The sequence below is a fragment of the Sorex araneus genome, chromosome 5, assembly GCF_027595985.1.
Source record: "Sorex araneus isolate mSorAra2 chromosome 5, mSorAra2.pri, whole genome shotgun sequence".
Taxonomy (NCBI): Eukaryota; Metazoa; Chordata; class Mammalia; order Eulipotyphla; family Soricidae; genus Sorex; species Sorex araneus.
This window is the reverse complement of record NC_073306.1, coordinates 72,277,213-72,293,201: the sequence shown is the minus strand read 5'-3', so window position 1 is coordinate 72,293,201 and position 15,989 is coordinate 72,277,213. Positions and strand designations below refer to the sequence as shown.

At 34.4% G+C, this 15,989-nt stretch overlaps 1 protein-coding gene across 1 annotated transcript in view; it reads left to right on the top strand.

The window, feature by feature from the left end:
* The window catches only part of TTLL7 (tubulin tyrosine ligase like 7), a 171,452-nt gene extending 161,015 nt beyond the window's left edge, over window positions 1-10,437 (top strand). The window contains exon 21 of the mRNA XM_012931648.2: window positions 5,430-10,437. Coding sequence (XP_012787102.2) covers window positions 5,430-5,535 — 106 coding nt within the window. The 3' untranslated portion in view covers window positions 5,536-10,437. The remainder of the gene's footprint in view (window positions 1-5,429) is intronic.
* The last annotated feature ends 5,552 nt before the right edge of the window (window positions 10,438-15,989 follow it).

Below are 15,989 nucleotides of genomic sequence, written 5' to 3'. Positions count from 1 at the left end.
GGGACCCCTGAGCATTACCTCGAGTGATCCCTGAGCACAATGCAGGAGTGACTCCCAAGCACCACTGTGTGTGGCCCACCCCTGCCCACCCTTTCAAAAAGTGAAAAACAGGCAAATTCATATTATGATATTTGTAAAATATCTATGTGTAGGGCAAGCATAGAAGTAGTTACTGTGAAAGTCAGAATGATGGTTAAGTTTATGGGGAGAGAAGTGCTACACAAGGGTTTTGGGGTACTAGGAATGTCCATTTAATCTGGCTAACAATTATTAAAACTAATACTCTATAATGGGCTGGAGCGATAGCACAGCGGTAGGGCATTTGCCTTTCACGTGGCCAATCGTGTTCGATTCTTCCGCCCCTCTCGGAGAGCCTGGCAAGCTACCGAGAGTATCGTGCCCATCCGGCAGAGCCTGGCATATTGGATGTGCCAAAAACAGTAACAAATAAGTCTCACAATCAAAGGATGTTACTGGTGCCCGCTCGAACAAATTGATGAGTAACGGGATGACAGTGACAATGACAGTGACAGTACTCTATAATACTTGTCAAACTGTACATTTGCTTATATAGTTTGTAATGGGCCCCAGTTCCTAGGTAATACTGTTTCATCTAAGTGCTCTGTTTCGGTGCTTGAATGCTCTGTGAGCCAAGCATGCCAGAAACCTTTAGACTTTTCACTGATAAGATCATTGAGGATTTAGGGACTCTTTCATGTAAACATGTGACAATAGGAAGACACAAAACTAGGCATCTCCTGCTCCCCAACTCAGAACCAAAGTCAAAACTACAGGACAGTGTGAATGCATTTGGATTGCTATTATTAAAACTTGCAAAATATAAAGTATTGGTGAGGACATTAAAATAAGTCATACCTCTTATTCAAAGCTGATATGTAAAATGGTGTGGCTGGCGGGAAAACAGTTTGACAAAAAAAATCCTGTTTCCTCAAAAAATTAAATATTGTGATACAGCTCAGCAATTCTGCTTCTTATTATAGAATCTCCTCCCCAAAAGAAAAAAAGAAAAATAAGGGTTCATGGATACTTGTACACCTGTGTTCCTAGGGACATTATTTATAGTAGCAAAAAAAGAGAACAAGCCAAGCCCATCAGCAGATGACCATAGTATATATGTGAATGAATTAAGAATAATGCTATCTATATCCATTATATACAATATAATGGAATTTTGGTATATACTGCAACATAAAAAAATCTTTTAAAATACAATAATTTAATAAGCCAGACACAAAAGAATCAAATACAATGCTAGTAATCTGAAGTATCTATAAACACATAAAAATAAGTAAAATTGATGCTGGAGCGATAATAGCACAGCGGTCGGGCATTTGCCTTCCACGCGGCTGACCCGGGTTCGATTCCTTCTGCCTCTATTGGAGAGCCCGGCAAGCTACCGAGAGTATCTCGCCTGCATGGCAGATCCTGGCAAGCTACCCGTGGCATATTAGATTTGCCAAAAACAGTAACAAGTCTCACGATGGAGACGTTACTGGTGCCAGCTCGAGCAAATCAATGACCAACGGGATGACAGTGACAGTGACAGTGATATTACTAGGTATTGGTCTGAAGAAATGGGGATGAAGTATTTAATGGGGGCAAAGTTCCTGTTGGAAATAATGACAAAGCTCTGAAGATAGATTGTGATAAAGATTACCAAGCCAGTATTATGTACTTTAAGGTGAGAAACTAGCAAGTTTTATGTTACACTCATATTTTTACCACAACAAAGTGATTTTTAAAATACAGGACAAATATTACAGCACTTTTAATCCCCTGGTTCTCCAAACCTTGAGGCTGAATTTATTCTGGGGGCTTAGAGGTCTTGATCTTTTTTGATTTGCAAGGGAGCTCAGAAGGTGGGTGTAATTTAAGTTTTTAGGCTCATTGCTTGCCAGTCTGGAGATTGTCTATGGTCATCAGTACGTCAGTACCTGGCAGTCCAACCAATCTACATGAAGTAGGATTTAGACAATGTTTAAGGTCTTCATAGATTGATATATAAAGAAGTACATAGCTAGCCTCAGAGAAGAGTGAACATGTGTGTAATGCAAATAGGCTACTCAGATATTTCTACTTGGCTCAAATTAGTAAAATTAGCTAGCTAGTTAGCTAGCTGGCTTGATAGCTGTATCTTAAAAGTATACCAGAATAAAAGTAAAACTTTTCACATTTTCTGGTACTTTACACAACCTCTTTAGATAGAGTCTATAAATCCAATTCCTAGAGATATTCTTCCTACTAAAAAGCCCAAATTGTATTATTTGACTTTATTGCAAAGAACATTTCAAAAGTAATCTATGATATTTAGCTAGTGTGGGATCTCCCCAGAGATATTAATGGAAATGTTAAAGCAAATAATCCTTTGTGGTTTCCTATAATGCTTTAAAATATCTCACAGTACTTGCTTTAGGAAAGAAAAGTGTTTCTTTCTATGTAATTTCACACCATTTTTTAGTGCATACTGAATTTTTTTTTTTAGGTCTTAAAAAGCTTCATTTTTAAGATGACCTTTTTAAAAAGATGGACTTTTACCTTTTGTTTTATCAGTTTTTCTATTAAAAAGTTCAGAATATGGGGCTGGAGCAATAGCACAGCGGGTAGAGTGTTTGCCTTGCATGTGGCCGACGGGGTTCGATTTCCAGCATCCCATATAATCCCCTGAGCACCAGTAGAGGTGATTCCTGAGTGCAGAGCCAGGAGTAACCCCTGTGCATCACCAGGTGTGACCCAAAAAGCAAAAAAAAAAAAGTTCAGAATATTTTATACTTGTATGATTATTTTAGAATTCATATTTCTAAAAAAAGAGTAAATCATATTTATAATAAAAATTGAAATTCATAAACAGAATGAACAACATACTATAGTTGTGAGGAGCACTATGTGAAGCAGTTTCAAATACTTGAAGTGGCTATTCAAATGGTCACTTATGTAGGCAAGCCATATAAATCACCTTGCATGTTCATTAATTCTTTGTAAAATAGAATCTTCAATAATATATCTTGTATAAAATTATTACAAAGACTAAATTAATTTATACGCGATAAAAATGGTGCCAGACACATAGATCTTATTACTTAAATATTCAATATTGTTAAATAAAGTAGAATAAGTTAGCTATAGCCATGATCACTCTATCACTGTCATCCATTGCTCATCGATTTGCTTGAGCGGGCACCAGTTACATCTCCATTGTGAGACTGTTACTGTTTTTGGCATATCGAATATGCCACCATATAGCCATAATATTTGTGTTTTAATTTGTTCAACTGGTAGATGGATATCTCTAACTCAAAGGACTTAAGAATATTATTCAATAATAACTTTTTCTAGGGAATACTTCAATTGAAAGCTGATAGAAGTTACTGTTTATTGTGGTAATTATTAGTATAATCAGCATGCAATTTAATGGAAGATACAATAAAGCTCAACTAATATAAAACAGAGCTATGGGCTTTAATCAAACAATGAGTTTTAAATTTTAGCACCTTTTTTCTAAATAGGAAAGATGGTCTTTACATGTCAGAAGTTATCAATCACTATAAGTACACTCTCTCCTGACAATGATTCATATAAATTACCCAAGCTAAATTTAAAAAATAATTTTAAAATTTATAATGTAAGAAATTCTTTTATCATTTGTCACCTATTGTACAATTTTGATTTAATTTGGCTTGTATATTATTTTAATGTTTTATTACTTAATGAGTTGGGAAATTATAGTTTGTGATATTAAGCAAGAGATTTAGGATATATAATCAGATTGTTCAGGAGGAAAATATGTTTTTGAATATTATAGATTATATTACCATTTTAATCTGAATGCTGTAAGCATTTTCATCATAATGAATTCATGGTCTATGAAATTTATATCATATAACTATAAATTTAATTGGCCATTGAGGTATAGAGTAGTTATAAGTATTATTTATATACAATAATATATAATGTGTAGCTAAGAGTGCTCTTGGTCATCAGTTTCTTCATGTATCTATGAAACATGATGCCGGCATTAGAATAATCTTTCATCAGATAAAAACAATAAATTGATATTCTACCATTGTTAATTTTTCATGACTACTCTTAAGCTAATTACAAATGACCTGTTTTTAGTTCTACACCTAAAATTCTTTATAGATATTTTCGTCCTGACATTATAGTATGTCTTTTAACTTTTAATAGTAATATTTACTTTTATTTATTGATGTGAATTTTTTATTAATTTAACTAGACATATAGTTTGGACCAGTCTAATGTTAATAAGGTTTTTTTTCCAAGGAAATTAGATTACACAGATAATGGCCTGTCTGATGGTAATTTCTAATAACCAGAGCTTGAAAAAAAAAACAAAAGTAACAAAGTTTTTCCAAATCTTCCATCAATTGACATGAAATCTGATTTGTTACAAATGAAGATGTTATATGTGTATAGTATACATTTCATATTATCAACCAAAAATCTTGAAAATATACTCTTACCTCATATATCTGTGGGAATTATGTTCAATCTTTAATCAGGATTGTTTTTTGATGATATGTGAAATAATAAGCACCCTGTGGTTAAAGAATATAACAGGCATAACCTAAGAATGTTAATTTTTAACTTTTATTTTTGGTTATTCATTGATCATAACCGATTCTAACATTCGTGACATACTTATTGGTTATGAGACCAGCCAAATTTTTCTCACATGTTTAAAAGAGTATCTGACTGAATTCACTTATTAATTATAGAGATTCATGATGAATTCCAAGTTCAGGTGAAACAGTTTCCTAGCATTTGGAGACAATACCTCTTTTTTGGAAAGACTGGGGCTACTAATATTATATGCCTTACATTACCATACTAATACCATATATTACTCAACTCTAAAAGTCCTGTGACCCTGTCTACTTCCCTATTCAATCTGAGACAGGAGGTTTTTATGTATAAGGCATTATCTTTTCTTTTTATTATCTTTTCTTTTTTAAAATTTGTTCATTTGGGGGCCACACCCAGCTTTGCTCAGGGCCTGGCTCTGTCCTAAGGGATCACTCTTAGTAGGGCTCAGGGCACCATCTCTGGTTCAGAGGATCAAATACGAGTTAGTAGCATGCAAGGCAATTGCCTGACCTGCTGAACTATATCTTGGGTCCAACTACTGTGTCACTGTTCTGTGTGTGTGGTTTTGGGGGCACATCCACTGTTCATGGGGCTTATTCCCAACTCTGCACTCATGGCAGTACGTGGAGGACTGAACATGGGTACCAGGGACTGAACCTGGGTAAGCAGTGTGTAAGGCAAGCACTCCACGCACTGTACTATCTCTGGCTCTATTTCATTTCTAATGTAGCATCTACAAATAATTCTTTAATAAAATGTAATACTGATTTGTTTAAAAAGTCTAATTTTAAAATATTATTTTTTAGGTATTTGCTACCAGGAAGTACACAGTTCTTCATGAGAACACCAACCTACAATTTTAAATACAATTCACCTGGAATGACTCGCTCCAGTGTTTTGTTTACATCCTGATATGACCATTTGTGTAACAGATGGAGAGATCATATGGGTTATACATATTATCAATTTATCCCCCTAATTTTAACATGCAAAGTGGCCATTAAGTGCTGTTTTATGTATATATGACATAGATATATGTGAAATAATACACAATGCACATAATGATATATATTTATTAGAAATGTGAAATAATTAGCATAACTGATATAAGATAATATTTCTGAAATATAATAAAGTATGTTAAAATTGTTCACAAAAGTATGTTGATTAGAATTTGCTAGGTTTATAATTAATTCCTACTAGAAATGTTATTTTTGCTGCAGAGTATATAAAACAATTGATCTTGAAGATTCCATTACAGTATTAAATTATTTTCTATAAAACACATCTTTTGACTTGGAGCATTAATAATCTGATAACTTATTTATTATATATTATAGCCATTTAATACAAAAAATTAGAAATGGTGTTGCTTGATGATAGGATTAAGTGTAAGACAGGTCTAGCACTACTATAGCACACTATAAAGTGCTATAAAGATTTGAACCTGATTCTTGATCATTTTTATTTTTCTCTGGAAATTAATGTACTTCTGATAATATATATCTCAGTAAAGATCAGGTAAAATCACATTATTATCAAAAATGGAAGACAATCTAGAGGGTCAAGAATAAACATGAACTAACTTTAATTTTAATTTTCCTCAGGAGTTACATAATAGAAAATGATAGCAACAGGGGCTGGAGTGATAGCACAGCGGGTAGGGTGTTTGCCTTGCACACAGCCGACAGGGGTTCGATTTCCAGCATCTCATATGGTTCCCTGAGCACCGCCAGGAGTCATTCCTAAGTGCATGAGCCAGGAGTAACCCCTGTGCGTTGCCGGGGGTGATCCAAAAAGCGGAAAAAGAGAAAATGATAACAACAATAAAGTCTTTCTATATGATTTTTTAAATATCTCAAACTATTCAATTAATTTAATTTGTATATGTCCAATGGATAAATAGTTATTTCTGTTTTTCTGAAATAAAAGAGCTGGCATTTCAAATTCATTTCAGTCTTACAGGCCAACGCATTACACTTTAAATCTTTCAGTCTTGTGACCTACTTTCATTACTGTCTAATGTAGAGGTCACATTGTATAATAGAAAACAGGCTAAATTATTGCAGTAGAAGATTCTTATTACTTGGCATTATTAGTCATTACTGATACACCCTTGAGAATTTTTTAAAAATCAAAACGGAATACGAAGTTTTCTTCCTGTTCAAAGTGATTATGCATGTTTCATGACAGTTTACTTTCTTGTCTTGCTTACTTTTCAAAAACAATGAGTAAGTTTTAAGTTTTCCATAAAACACATAATCCACACAATCACTGAAATGGAAATTCTTAGAAATTGCAATAGTCACTCACCATTCAGAAGTTTTCTTAAACTTCTCTCTATAATTTTTCCTTGATGCTGATTTGAAAAATTCGTAAATGTTTTACTTGTTTTTACGAATTTCTTTCACTGTCCTCTGAGCATTTTTTCAGTAAATCAAAAACTGGCTACAAAGCAGAAGGGGACCTGAGAGTCAAACTGGATTGGTTTAATCTTCAAGTTGGATAAGTGGCAACCCAAATTTGTAAGTTAGATACATTTTGTCTTTAGAGTCATATTCTGAGGCCATTTAGGCAGAAGTGAATTTACACTCCCCATATTATTGCTAACTCTCTGATTCTTTATCACTGCATCACTGTCATCCCGTTGCTCGTTGATTTACTCAAGCAGGACCAGTAACGCCTCTATTCCTCCCAGCCCTGAGATTTTAGCAGCCTCTCCTTACTCGTCTTTCCCAACAACTGGAGGCTTTGATTCTTTATGACCATCTAATATTCATGTTCTAGTAGATTACTTTCTGGGATGAATGTATCCCAAAAGAAGAACTTTGTACAAAAAGAAAAGGGACACTTGCAGAGCAACCTGAAGTGCTTATTACCTACTTCATTTTATGAATTCCTAAATATGTTATATTTCTTGGAATAAATCATAAGAATATTGGGATATTATTATAAAAATGATCTGCAAGAAGGTCTTCTGTCAGAGCAGCTTTAGTAATTTTTCTTTAAATGATTTCAACATGAGCGCATCAACTGAAAGTATATGTGTTTATTGAATGCTTGTTTACATTGGTTTAAATTTAAAAATGGTTACTTATTTTTAACTTTTGACATTTATATTCTTAATTGTGCAAAAGTAAAATTTTAATTTCAAACAAAAAAGATAAATGTGTAATTTGGGTAAAAAAACTTCACCCTCATGGGAATAACCCACAAAAATGTTAAAAAAATAGAAATGAAATATGAATATCAACTAATTGATGAACAAATTTTATTGGTCTAGCAACTTAGCTCTAGATTTTTTGAGAACTATACTTTTAATGCCCACATTTCCAATTTATATGATTTAGTTTAATATGATAAAGTTTTGAGTAAAGGTCATGTGTTCATTATTTATTTATACTACCTGGTAGTTTCAGAGTACTGTTACTGCTTACTCCTTAATGAGAAACTAAGAGATAGTAATAATCCATGGATGTATCTACTGTTCATAGAAATGTTTTAGAGGTATAAAATAGTCCTCAAATTTGTTATACAATTTTAATTTATCAAGTTAAAACATAGAAGTGATAATATGGTTCTAACACTTTCTCCTCAAGGAGAGAAAATAACTCATTTGAAAAACTCCCAAACCTACTAGTCTGACAAGAAGATTTAAATAGAGATTTTGATTTACTTAAATAAAAGCATATTTTTGTTTTATTATTTAAAAAGTATTTAATAATTCTGCAAATCTGAGATGGCAATTCTCTCTAGACTTGTATATGATTGAAATGGCTTCCAGGATTGTATACAAAGTAACTTTAAATCATTTATGAATGTAGTATGAGATTAATTTTCATTTTAAAAATCCAGCATTAAATCACTACTTGCTTTATGTAACCTGTTAAAGAAACTATTGTGATTCATATTATGATTGTTTACTAGCAACAGACTTTGTTTTACTGCATTTAATTTATCTGCATGTATAAAGATAAATTCTTAACAGGATGAAATATGGAAAATAGTAACTTCTTTCTAGATAGTTGAACATATCTGATTCTAATAAGATGTAAAGATCTATACAGATTTTTCATGTCAGTGATATATAAATACATAAAACTTGGATTCTTCTCCCTAAAATTAAACAATGTTATGTTCCTCAAATATTCACATACAACTAAATCATAGTTAATGGCTTATATGTACTAAAAAAAGTATTTAACTCGAGTTATCTTTTAATTTGAATCCAATATGTGATTATATAATTTTTTAAGTCATAACTTAAAATTTTAGGGCTGGAGAGTTAGGGCAGTGGATAGGGCACTTGCCTTGAGTGCAGCAAACTTGGGTTTGATGCCTAGTACCCTAAAGGTCCCTGCCAGGAGTGATCCCTGATCCCTGCCAGGAGTGATCCCTGAGCTCAGAGCTAGTAGTAAGCCTGAGGACTGAGGGGTGTGGCCCCCAAACGAAAACAAAAAATTCAGATGCTTTGGTATAGTGTAAATGCTTTTTAAAAAAGCATGTCAAAGCCATTCCATTAAAAATTATCATTAAATCTAAATATAATCATTACTTGACCTTTTCAAAATACCAAAAAGGACAGCTTTTAATTTTTTATTATTTCTAATTTTCTATAAAACTAATTCATTCTTTAATGTATGTTTAAAAATAATAGAAAATAGATTAGAAGAGTGACTTAAAATACCTTCCCTTTCTATTCTATAATGTTAATTTCTATTTTAAGCTTTTGTTTGGCTCTAGGGATTTAATAATAAAATGTTTAAGTACAAATAATTATGTTTCTGTGATCTGATGATTATTTTTATTCTCTTTAATTTGAATTTTTTTTTAGAACTGAATTAGTTACCCAAATATTTGGGCTAATGTTAATAATGAATAAATTTTAAGGTTGGATATATATTAATAGTCAAAACTTTGTTTCTTATACTACTTTCTTTTCCTCTCTTTTAAATTTTAAGTTTTATTGAAGTTGTACTTGATGCATGGACAAAGTCAAGAAAAGAGAATTTTGTTTTATAAAAAATGGTTTTTGCTGTATATTTGGTTTTGTTTTTGTCACAACAATAAAACTTAGATAAAATGTATTACTGAGTCAAGTTCAGTTTTTCTGCTGAGATTCTAAGACTAGGTTGAAATTTCCATGACTGAAAAATATTAATTGTCTGGGTCCATATGAACGAATATATATTTCTTCAATAATAGTCTTGTGCTACCCCCAAATGATGTACTACAACTTAATGCATCCTTTAGATTACTGTCCCCTTTTTCTGCAGCATTTTATTTGCAGTATCATAAATGGCTTTATGGGACATGGGAAGAGAAATATACAGGTAACACGTATTGCATTAACTGGGCTGTATTATCTAAGAGGAGCTATATAGCTTTATTTTTATACACTCGCTAACTTGAAAACTGGTAAGATAACTCATAGTCATTTATAATCTATTCAATTAATATAAAGGACATAACAATCGTAATCCGATAATGCTGATATTCCTCTTTCAAAGGCTGACAACAATTCTTGGTCATGAGCTATTTGGTTCGCAGAGTAACTGGAGTACATGCTTCAACATCAAATATTACTAGATTTGCTAAAGATTCTGGGATTGAAGATTAGCCTAAAAGCAATGCATTTCCTAACATGAAATACAACTCAAATAATATTCATGTGTGTGACTTACTTCATGTGTATATGAATGAAAATGTTACAAAAATATGCCTGAAAAGTGAACATTGCATTGTCATGCTTCAGCATGTGATGTCTGTATAGTGAAATTATTCTAATTATTCAGCTATTATAATAAAAATGTTTGATATAAGAACACTACAATATATCATCAAATGGTTGTTTCTGTTTTTTTTTTTTTTTACACACAAACACAGGTTTCTCAGCACAAAATAGATTGACTCTCAATTAAGCTTTCAAGGTGATATTTTTCACAGTAATTTTCTTCTGTGGTGCAGACAAAATAGTACTTTGGGGATAACTTTCTTTGCTATTAAAGTCAGGTCGAGTAAATAGAATTGGTGTCAGGTCCTCTCTCAGCCGGAAGGCACACTATTCAAAATTTAGAAATGGCACTTTTACGTCTTCCTAGATTCCTAGATTATAACAACAATGTCAACTGTCTGATTAAATGATATTATTATCTCAGCCATAAAGATTTTTCCCCCAAGAACTTACCTGTTATCATTGTTAAAAATTAGCACGCTAAACCTCAATAGGAACATATATTTTTTTATTTGTTTGTTTGTTGTTTGGGAGGCCACACCTGACTGTGTTCAGGACTTACTCCTGGCTTTGTCTTCAGAGATCACTTCTAGAGGTGCTCAGGAGACTGAACCAAGGACTGATGACTGCAAGGCCAGTCATCCATGTACTATCACTGGTACTATCACTCCAGACCCACATATCTCTTAGTTTCTTTGCCATTAATACCATTAAGTTGTACTTATGTAAAGTAACACACTATTTTTTTAATGAAACAGAGCACTTTCAATAAAAATTCTACCATGTAGCAGGGATATTAAGGCATGTATGACATACATTTTGAAATTAATAAATAGCATAAATGCAAAATTAAAAATATTTTTTAAAAAAAGATTTGTGTTTTATAAAGTTAAAATGTTCTATAGAAGTTTAAAAAGTTGAATTGTTCTTTTCAATGAAAGATAAAATGAAAGCTAAGTTACTTGCTTCCTTATTTTATAATGTATAAGAATATGCACAATATATTTATATGCAGGTACTAAGTATAGATTTACATACAAAGTCATGTATTTATATAAATTTAAAATTTTTCTCAAATGATTGAAAATCTTTTTAGATTACGAATATATTATCCTGACATAGTTTTATTTTTGAAAGTGTCATATTATGCTCTAAAACAATATTGGCATTTAGTCCTTTTGTAGAGTAAGACAGTAGATCTTAAAACTAAGATCCTTAAGCTAAGTTGTTACTGGGATGTTGTTTCAGTGATTCATCATGTGCCTATGGGATATGGTAATACAATATCCTTCACCATGGTATGGTAAATTTGGAAAACATTGGTATAAAAATTAGAATCTGATTTTTGACTTTCAAAATATCTCAGAGTATTTAACAATTATATAATTATTGTTATTGGTTTATTGTACAATTACTGGTTTAGTTTTCTGTTTTCAAAGTTTGGCCAGTAGAAGACCATCCCTAGGAGATGCATTGATAAATATACTCTAGCAAAACCATAAATATTCACAATACAAAGATTTACTTATGCAAATGTTAAAAATCTTTTTCCAGGAGAAATGTTTGAACCAAGCTTTATCAGGGATAATCTGACCTAAGAAGGAAGGTCATACTGCATTTATTTGTGGGATATAAATGATAATTTTTAAAAAATAGTATGAAACTAATATCCAAGCCAGGGGAAATGTACCAGGAAGACTGGTCAGTGGTTGGGAATTACCACATATGTTTGTGGGGCTGAGGATAGGTAAGATAGAGAAGAGTCCAGTATGACAATAATAGCTGGGGATGATCACACTGGACAAAATCTGAGGGTTAAAAATAGGTAAAGGGATTTTCCTGAAAACCTTTCATTATCAATATTGCAGACCACAATGCCCAAAAGGCAAAAGGGGAGGGAAGAGGGCGGAAGAGAGAGAGAGACAGAGAGAGAGAGAGAGAGAGAGAGAGAGAGAGAGAGAGGAGAGAGAGAGAGAGAGAAGAAAAGCACCTGCCATAGAGGCAGGTGGGGGTGGCGGGTGGGGGAGGGAGGGAGCCTGGGGACACTGGTACTGGAAAATGTACGCTGGTGGAGGGATGGGTGTTGGAATATTGTGTGACTGAAATCCAATCACGAACAGTTTTATAAGTGTCTATCTCAAAGTGATCCAATAAAAAAGTGAAAAAAAAGAAGAGGGTCCATTATGACAATACTTTTGGAAATGATCACTGTTGACAAGAACTGAGTGTTGAAAGTAGGCAAAGTGGTATACATGATAACCTTTCAGTGGCTTTATTGTCAACCAAAATGCCTAAATGAGAGAGAGACAGTGACAGAGACAGAGAAACAGAGACAGAGAGAGGTGCCTGTCATAGCAGCAGGTGAGGGTGAGAGGTGGCTTGAAAAGGTGGGAGGGAAACTGGAGACACTGGTGCTGGGAAATTACACTGCTGGAGGGATGGGTGTTGGCTCATTGTATGACTGAAATGCAATCATGAACAGTTTTGTAATGATCTATCTCACGGTGATTCAATAAAAAAGTTTTAAAAATAAAAAAATATTTAAAAAGAAGAAAGGTCATAAATAGATAACCTTAGTGCTAAACAAGATTTACATTAGTCATTTGCAACATAATTGTGATATACATGTAACATAAATGTTGAAGAATGTGATTAAAGCATTTGCTTATAAAAGATACTGTGTCCTGGTTATAACATTAGGAAAGTTTTTTAAGAAGCATGTAACGTCATCCATCAGCAGATGATAGCTTTGTATAATGAACATAATTAGAAGCACTGATGGCCATCTGAGTTCATGCAGTCAATTCCAGTTTAATTCATGGCACCACATATTTTCCTCAAGCACTGCCAGGTGTGATTCCTGAGAGCAGAGTCAGGAGTCAACACTAAACACCACCAGATATCAGGCCCACAGACAAAAAAAGTCTAGAGTATATAAGACATAATATAGTAAAGAAAATATTTCAGCATATTCATTTTCAAATGATGAAAATATGAACTTCTAATATCAATTATTAGGCTAAAAATTGGTAGGCCATCAAAACTTAGTATTTCAGTTCAAATTGGTTTTTAGTCATTAGGTCTTTTATATAATAATGCAGGAAAAACCCCTCAAATTTGAGCAAGAAATTAAAGAGATTTTAAAAATAAATATCTAATTCCATGATGGTTTATATTCTTCGTTAAGTTAAGCAATAGACATGTTATAAAACATTTACTACACATAAAGAACAAGTAGATTTCTTAGAAATTACCTTGACTTTTATTTTAGCCTCAGACTTCTCAGCCAAATATTGCTTGTATTTGCAGTTTGAGTTCTTGTCCTAAACATTTCTAAGTTTCTGCATTTTATCAAGGTCCCTTTTTGAAGGTGAAGTCTTACCACTTACTCCCACTATAATTTTACTAAGTGAAATTGCTTGTTCTGGTTATTTGATTTAAGCACTGAGTTCTTAGTAATTTAGTCAAATAAAGAACAATGATGAAATACATTTACCATGCACGTATGGAAAGAAAAAAGGCATATTCCAATTTTGTGATATTTTTTATACTGGAAGAATACATTTGTTAAGCAATTGGCTCATGGTCATAGTATTCTATTTCTCTGAACAGCTGGTAATTGGTTACAACATCTCTTAATTATACGGACTACTTGAGAATATATATCCCCCTAAATTATGAAGGCCCTCTTCTGGATCCAAAATGTTCTAATTTTTCTTGTTCCTACACAAGCTAGAAATTGCATCAGTTTTCAGATACTTAATTGACCGAGATACTTAATTATCAGATGCCAGGGCTAGGGTTTTTAAGACTCCATTGGTGCTGTAACATCTGGCTAAGTAATTCCAAGGCATTGAAAATAAAATGAAGATTCTTGCAAGTATTGGATTCTCTATCATATTCCTCAGTATCTTACCTCTGTCATCCCGTTGCTCATCGATTTGTTTGAGTGGGCACCGGTAACGTCTCTCATCGTGAGACATATTTGTTACTGTTTTTGGCATATCCAATACACCACGGATAGCTTGCCAGCCTCTGCCGTTCAGGCGCGATACTCTCCATAGCTTGCCGGGCTCTCCGAGAGGGGCGGAGGACTCGAACACGGATCAGCTGCGTGAAAGGGGAACACCCTACCGACACTTAAAAAATGTATAGAAATAGACTGAAAACAAGTGGAAGAGGTGATTTTCAATCTTGGTTCTGCTATGAACTAACTTCTTGGTGAGGCCAGGTCTTTGTTTCCTACAAATATAAGTCACTTTGTCTTCAAGAGAGGTTTGTTACAAAGAAAATTGAGTGCTACTCTCTGTAATAAAGTAAAATAATATTTTGCTTTAAAAATTATTCCACAGTGTCTGGAGAGATAGTGGAGTGCGGGCCCAGCCCGTAGCCAATCCAGATTCAGTCTCCTGCATGGTCTCACAAGCTGCCAGGAACAACCCCCTGAGGGTAGAGCCAGTAGTAAGCCCTGAGCACAATCTGGGTGTGGCCCCAAACCAAATAAACCTTTCCTATAAGATATTCCACTGATTGTCAGAATTCTAAATCCTGTGGGTAACATTGGGTTTCAGATCTCTAAGACTGGTACTGAAAAAAATGGGTTGCCAAGTAGTAGTCATCCTATCTCTGAGTAACCTTTGATCCTCTCACCTAGTTTAGATTTAGAGTTTTACAAGGTAAAGTATCTAAAGGAATATACATGATAACCTTTCAGCATCCATATCGCAAACCATAATGCCTAAAATGAGAGAAAGGTGGGGGGGAGGGAAGGAGGGAGAGATGGAGGAGAGGTACCTGCCAAAGGCAGGCTGGGGTGGAGGGTGGCTTCAAGGGGTGGGACGGAAACTGGGGACATGTGCTGGAAAATTACACTGGTGAAGGAATGGGTGATGGAACATTGTATGATTGAAATGCAATCAAGAACAATGTTGTAATGCTCTATCTCATGATGATTCAATAATAAATCACTGTACCACTGTATCACTGTTATCCCATTGATCATCGATTTGCTCAAGCAGGTGCCAGCAATGTCTTCATTTGTCCTAGCCCTGAGATTTTAGCAGCCTCTTTACTCGTTCTTCCCAGCAGTGCCTCATTGGAGGCTCTTTCAGGGTAAGGGAATGAGACCCATCATTGTTACTGTATTTGGCATATTGAATACACCACGGAAAGCTTGCCAGGCTCTGCAGTGTGGGCAGGATGCTCTTGGTACCTTGCCAGGTTCTCTAAGAGGGAGAATTAGGCTATAAGAGGTTATGAAGCCGCAAATGTGGCCACGCGATTCCAGTAGCGTTGTTTTATAGTCTGGATCTTGGCCATTGATGGGATTACATGACACGGGGGCAGTTTGTGGGTGTGGCTGCCAAGCTACTGGAAAATGGGGGATCTGGGTGGAGAGGCCCAGTCCCAATCAGAGCAGGTTTGGAGATCTCAGCCCCAGGTCCTGCACACCTGGGTTCCTATGCCGGTTCCTTCATGCATGAGGCTCATCCGAGCATGTGGAGAGTGGCCTTGAGCATGACTGTGGCTGGGTTTGGGAGGTCTTTGACTGCTGGGGCTCTGCTCCAGGCGAGGAGGGAAACTCAACCTGCCCCCCTCTGAGGGGCCCTGGTGAATACAGCCAGGTGCAGGG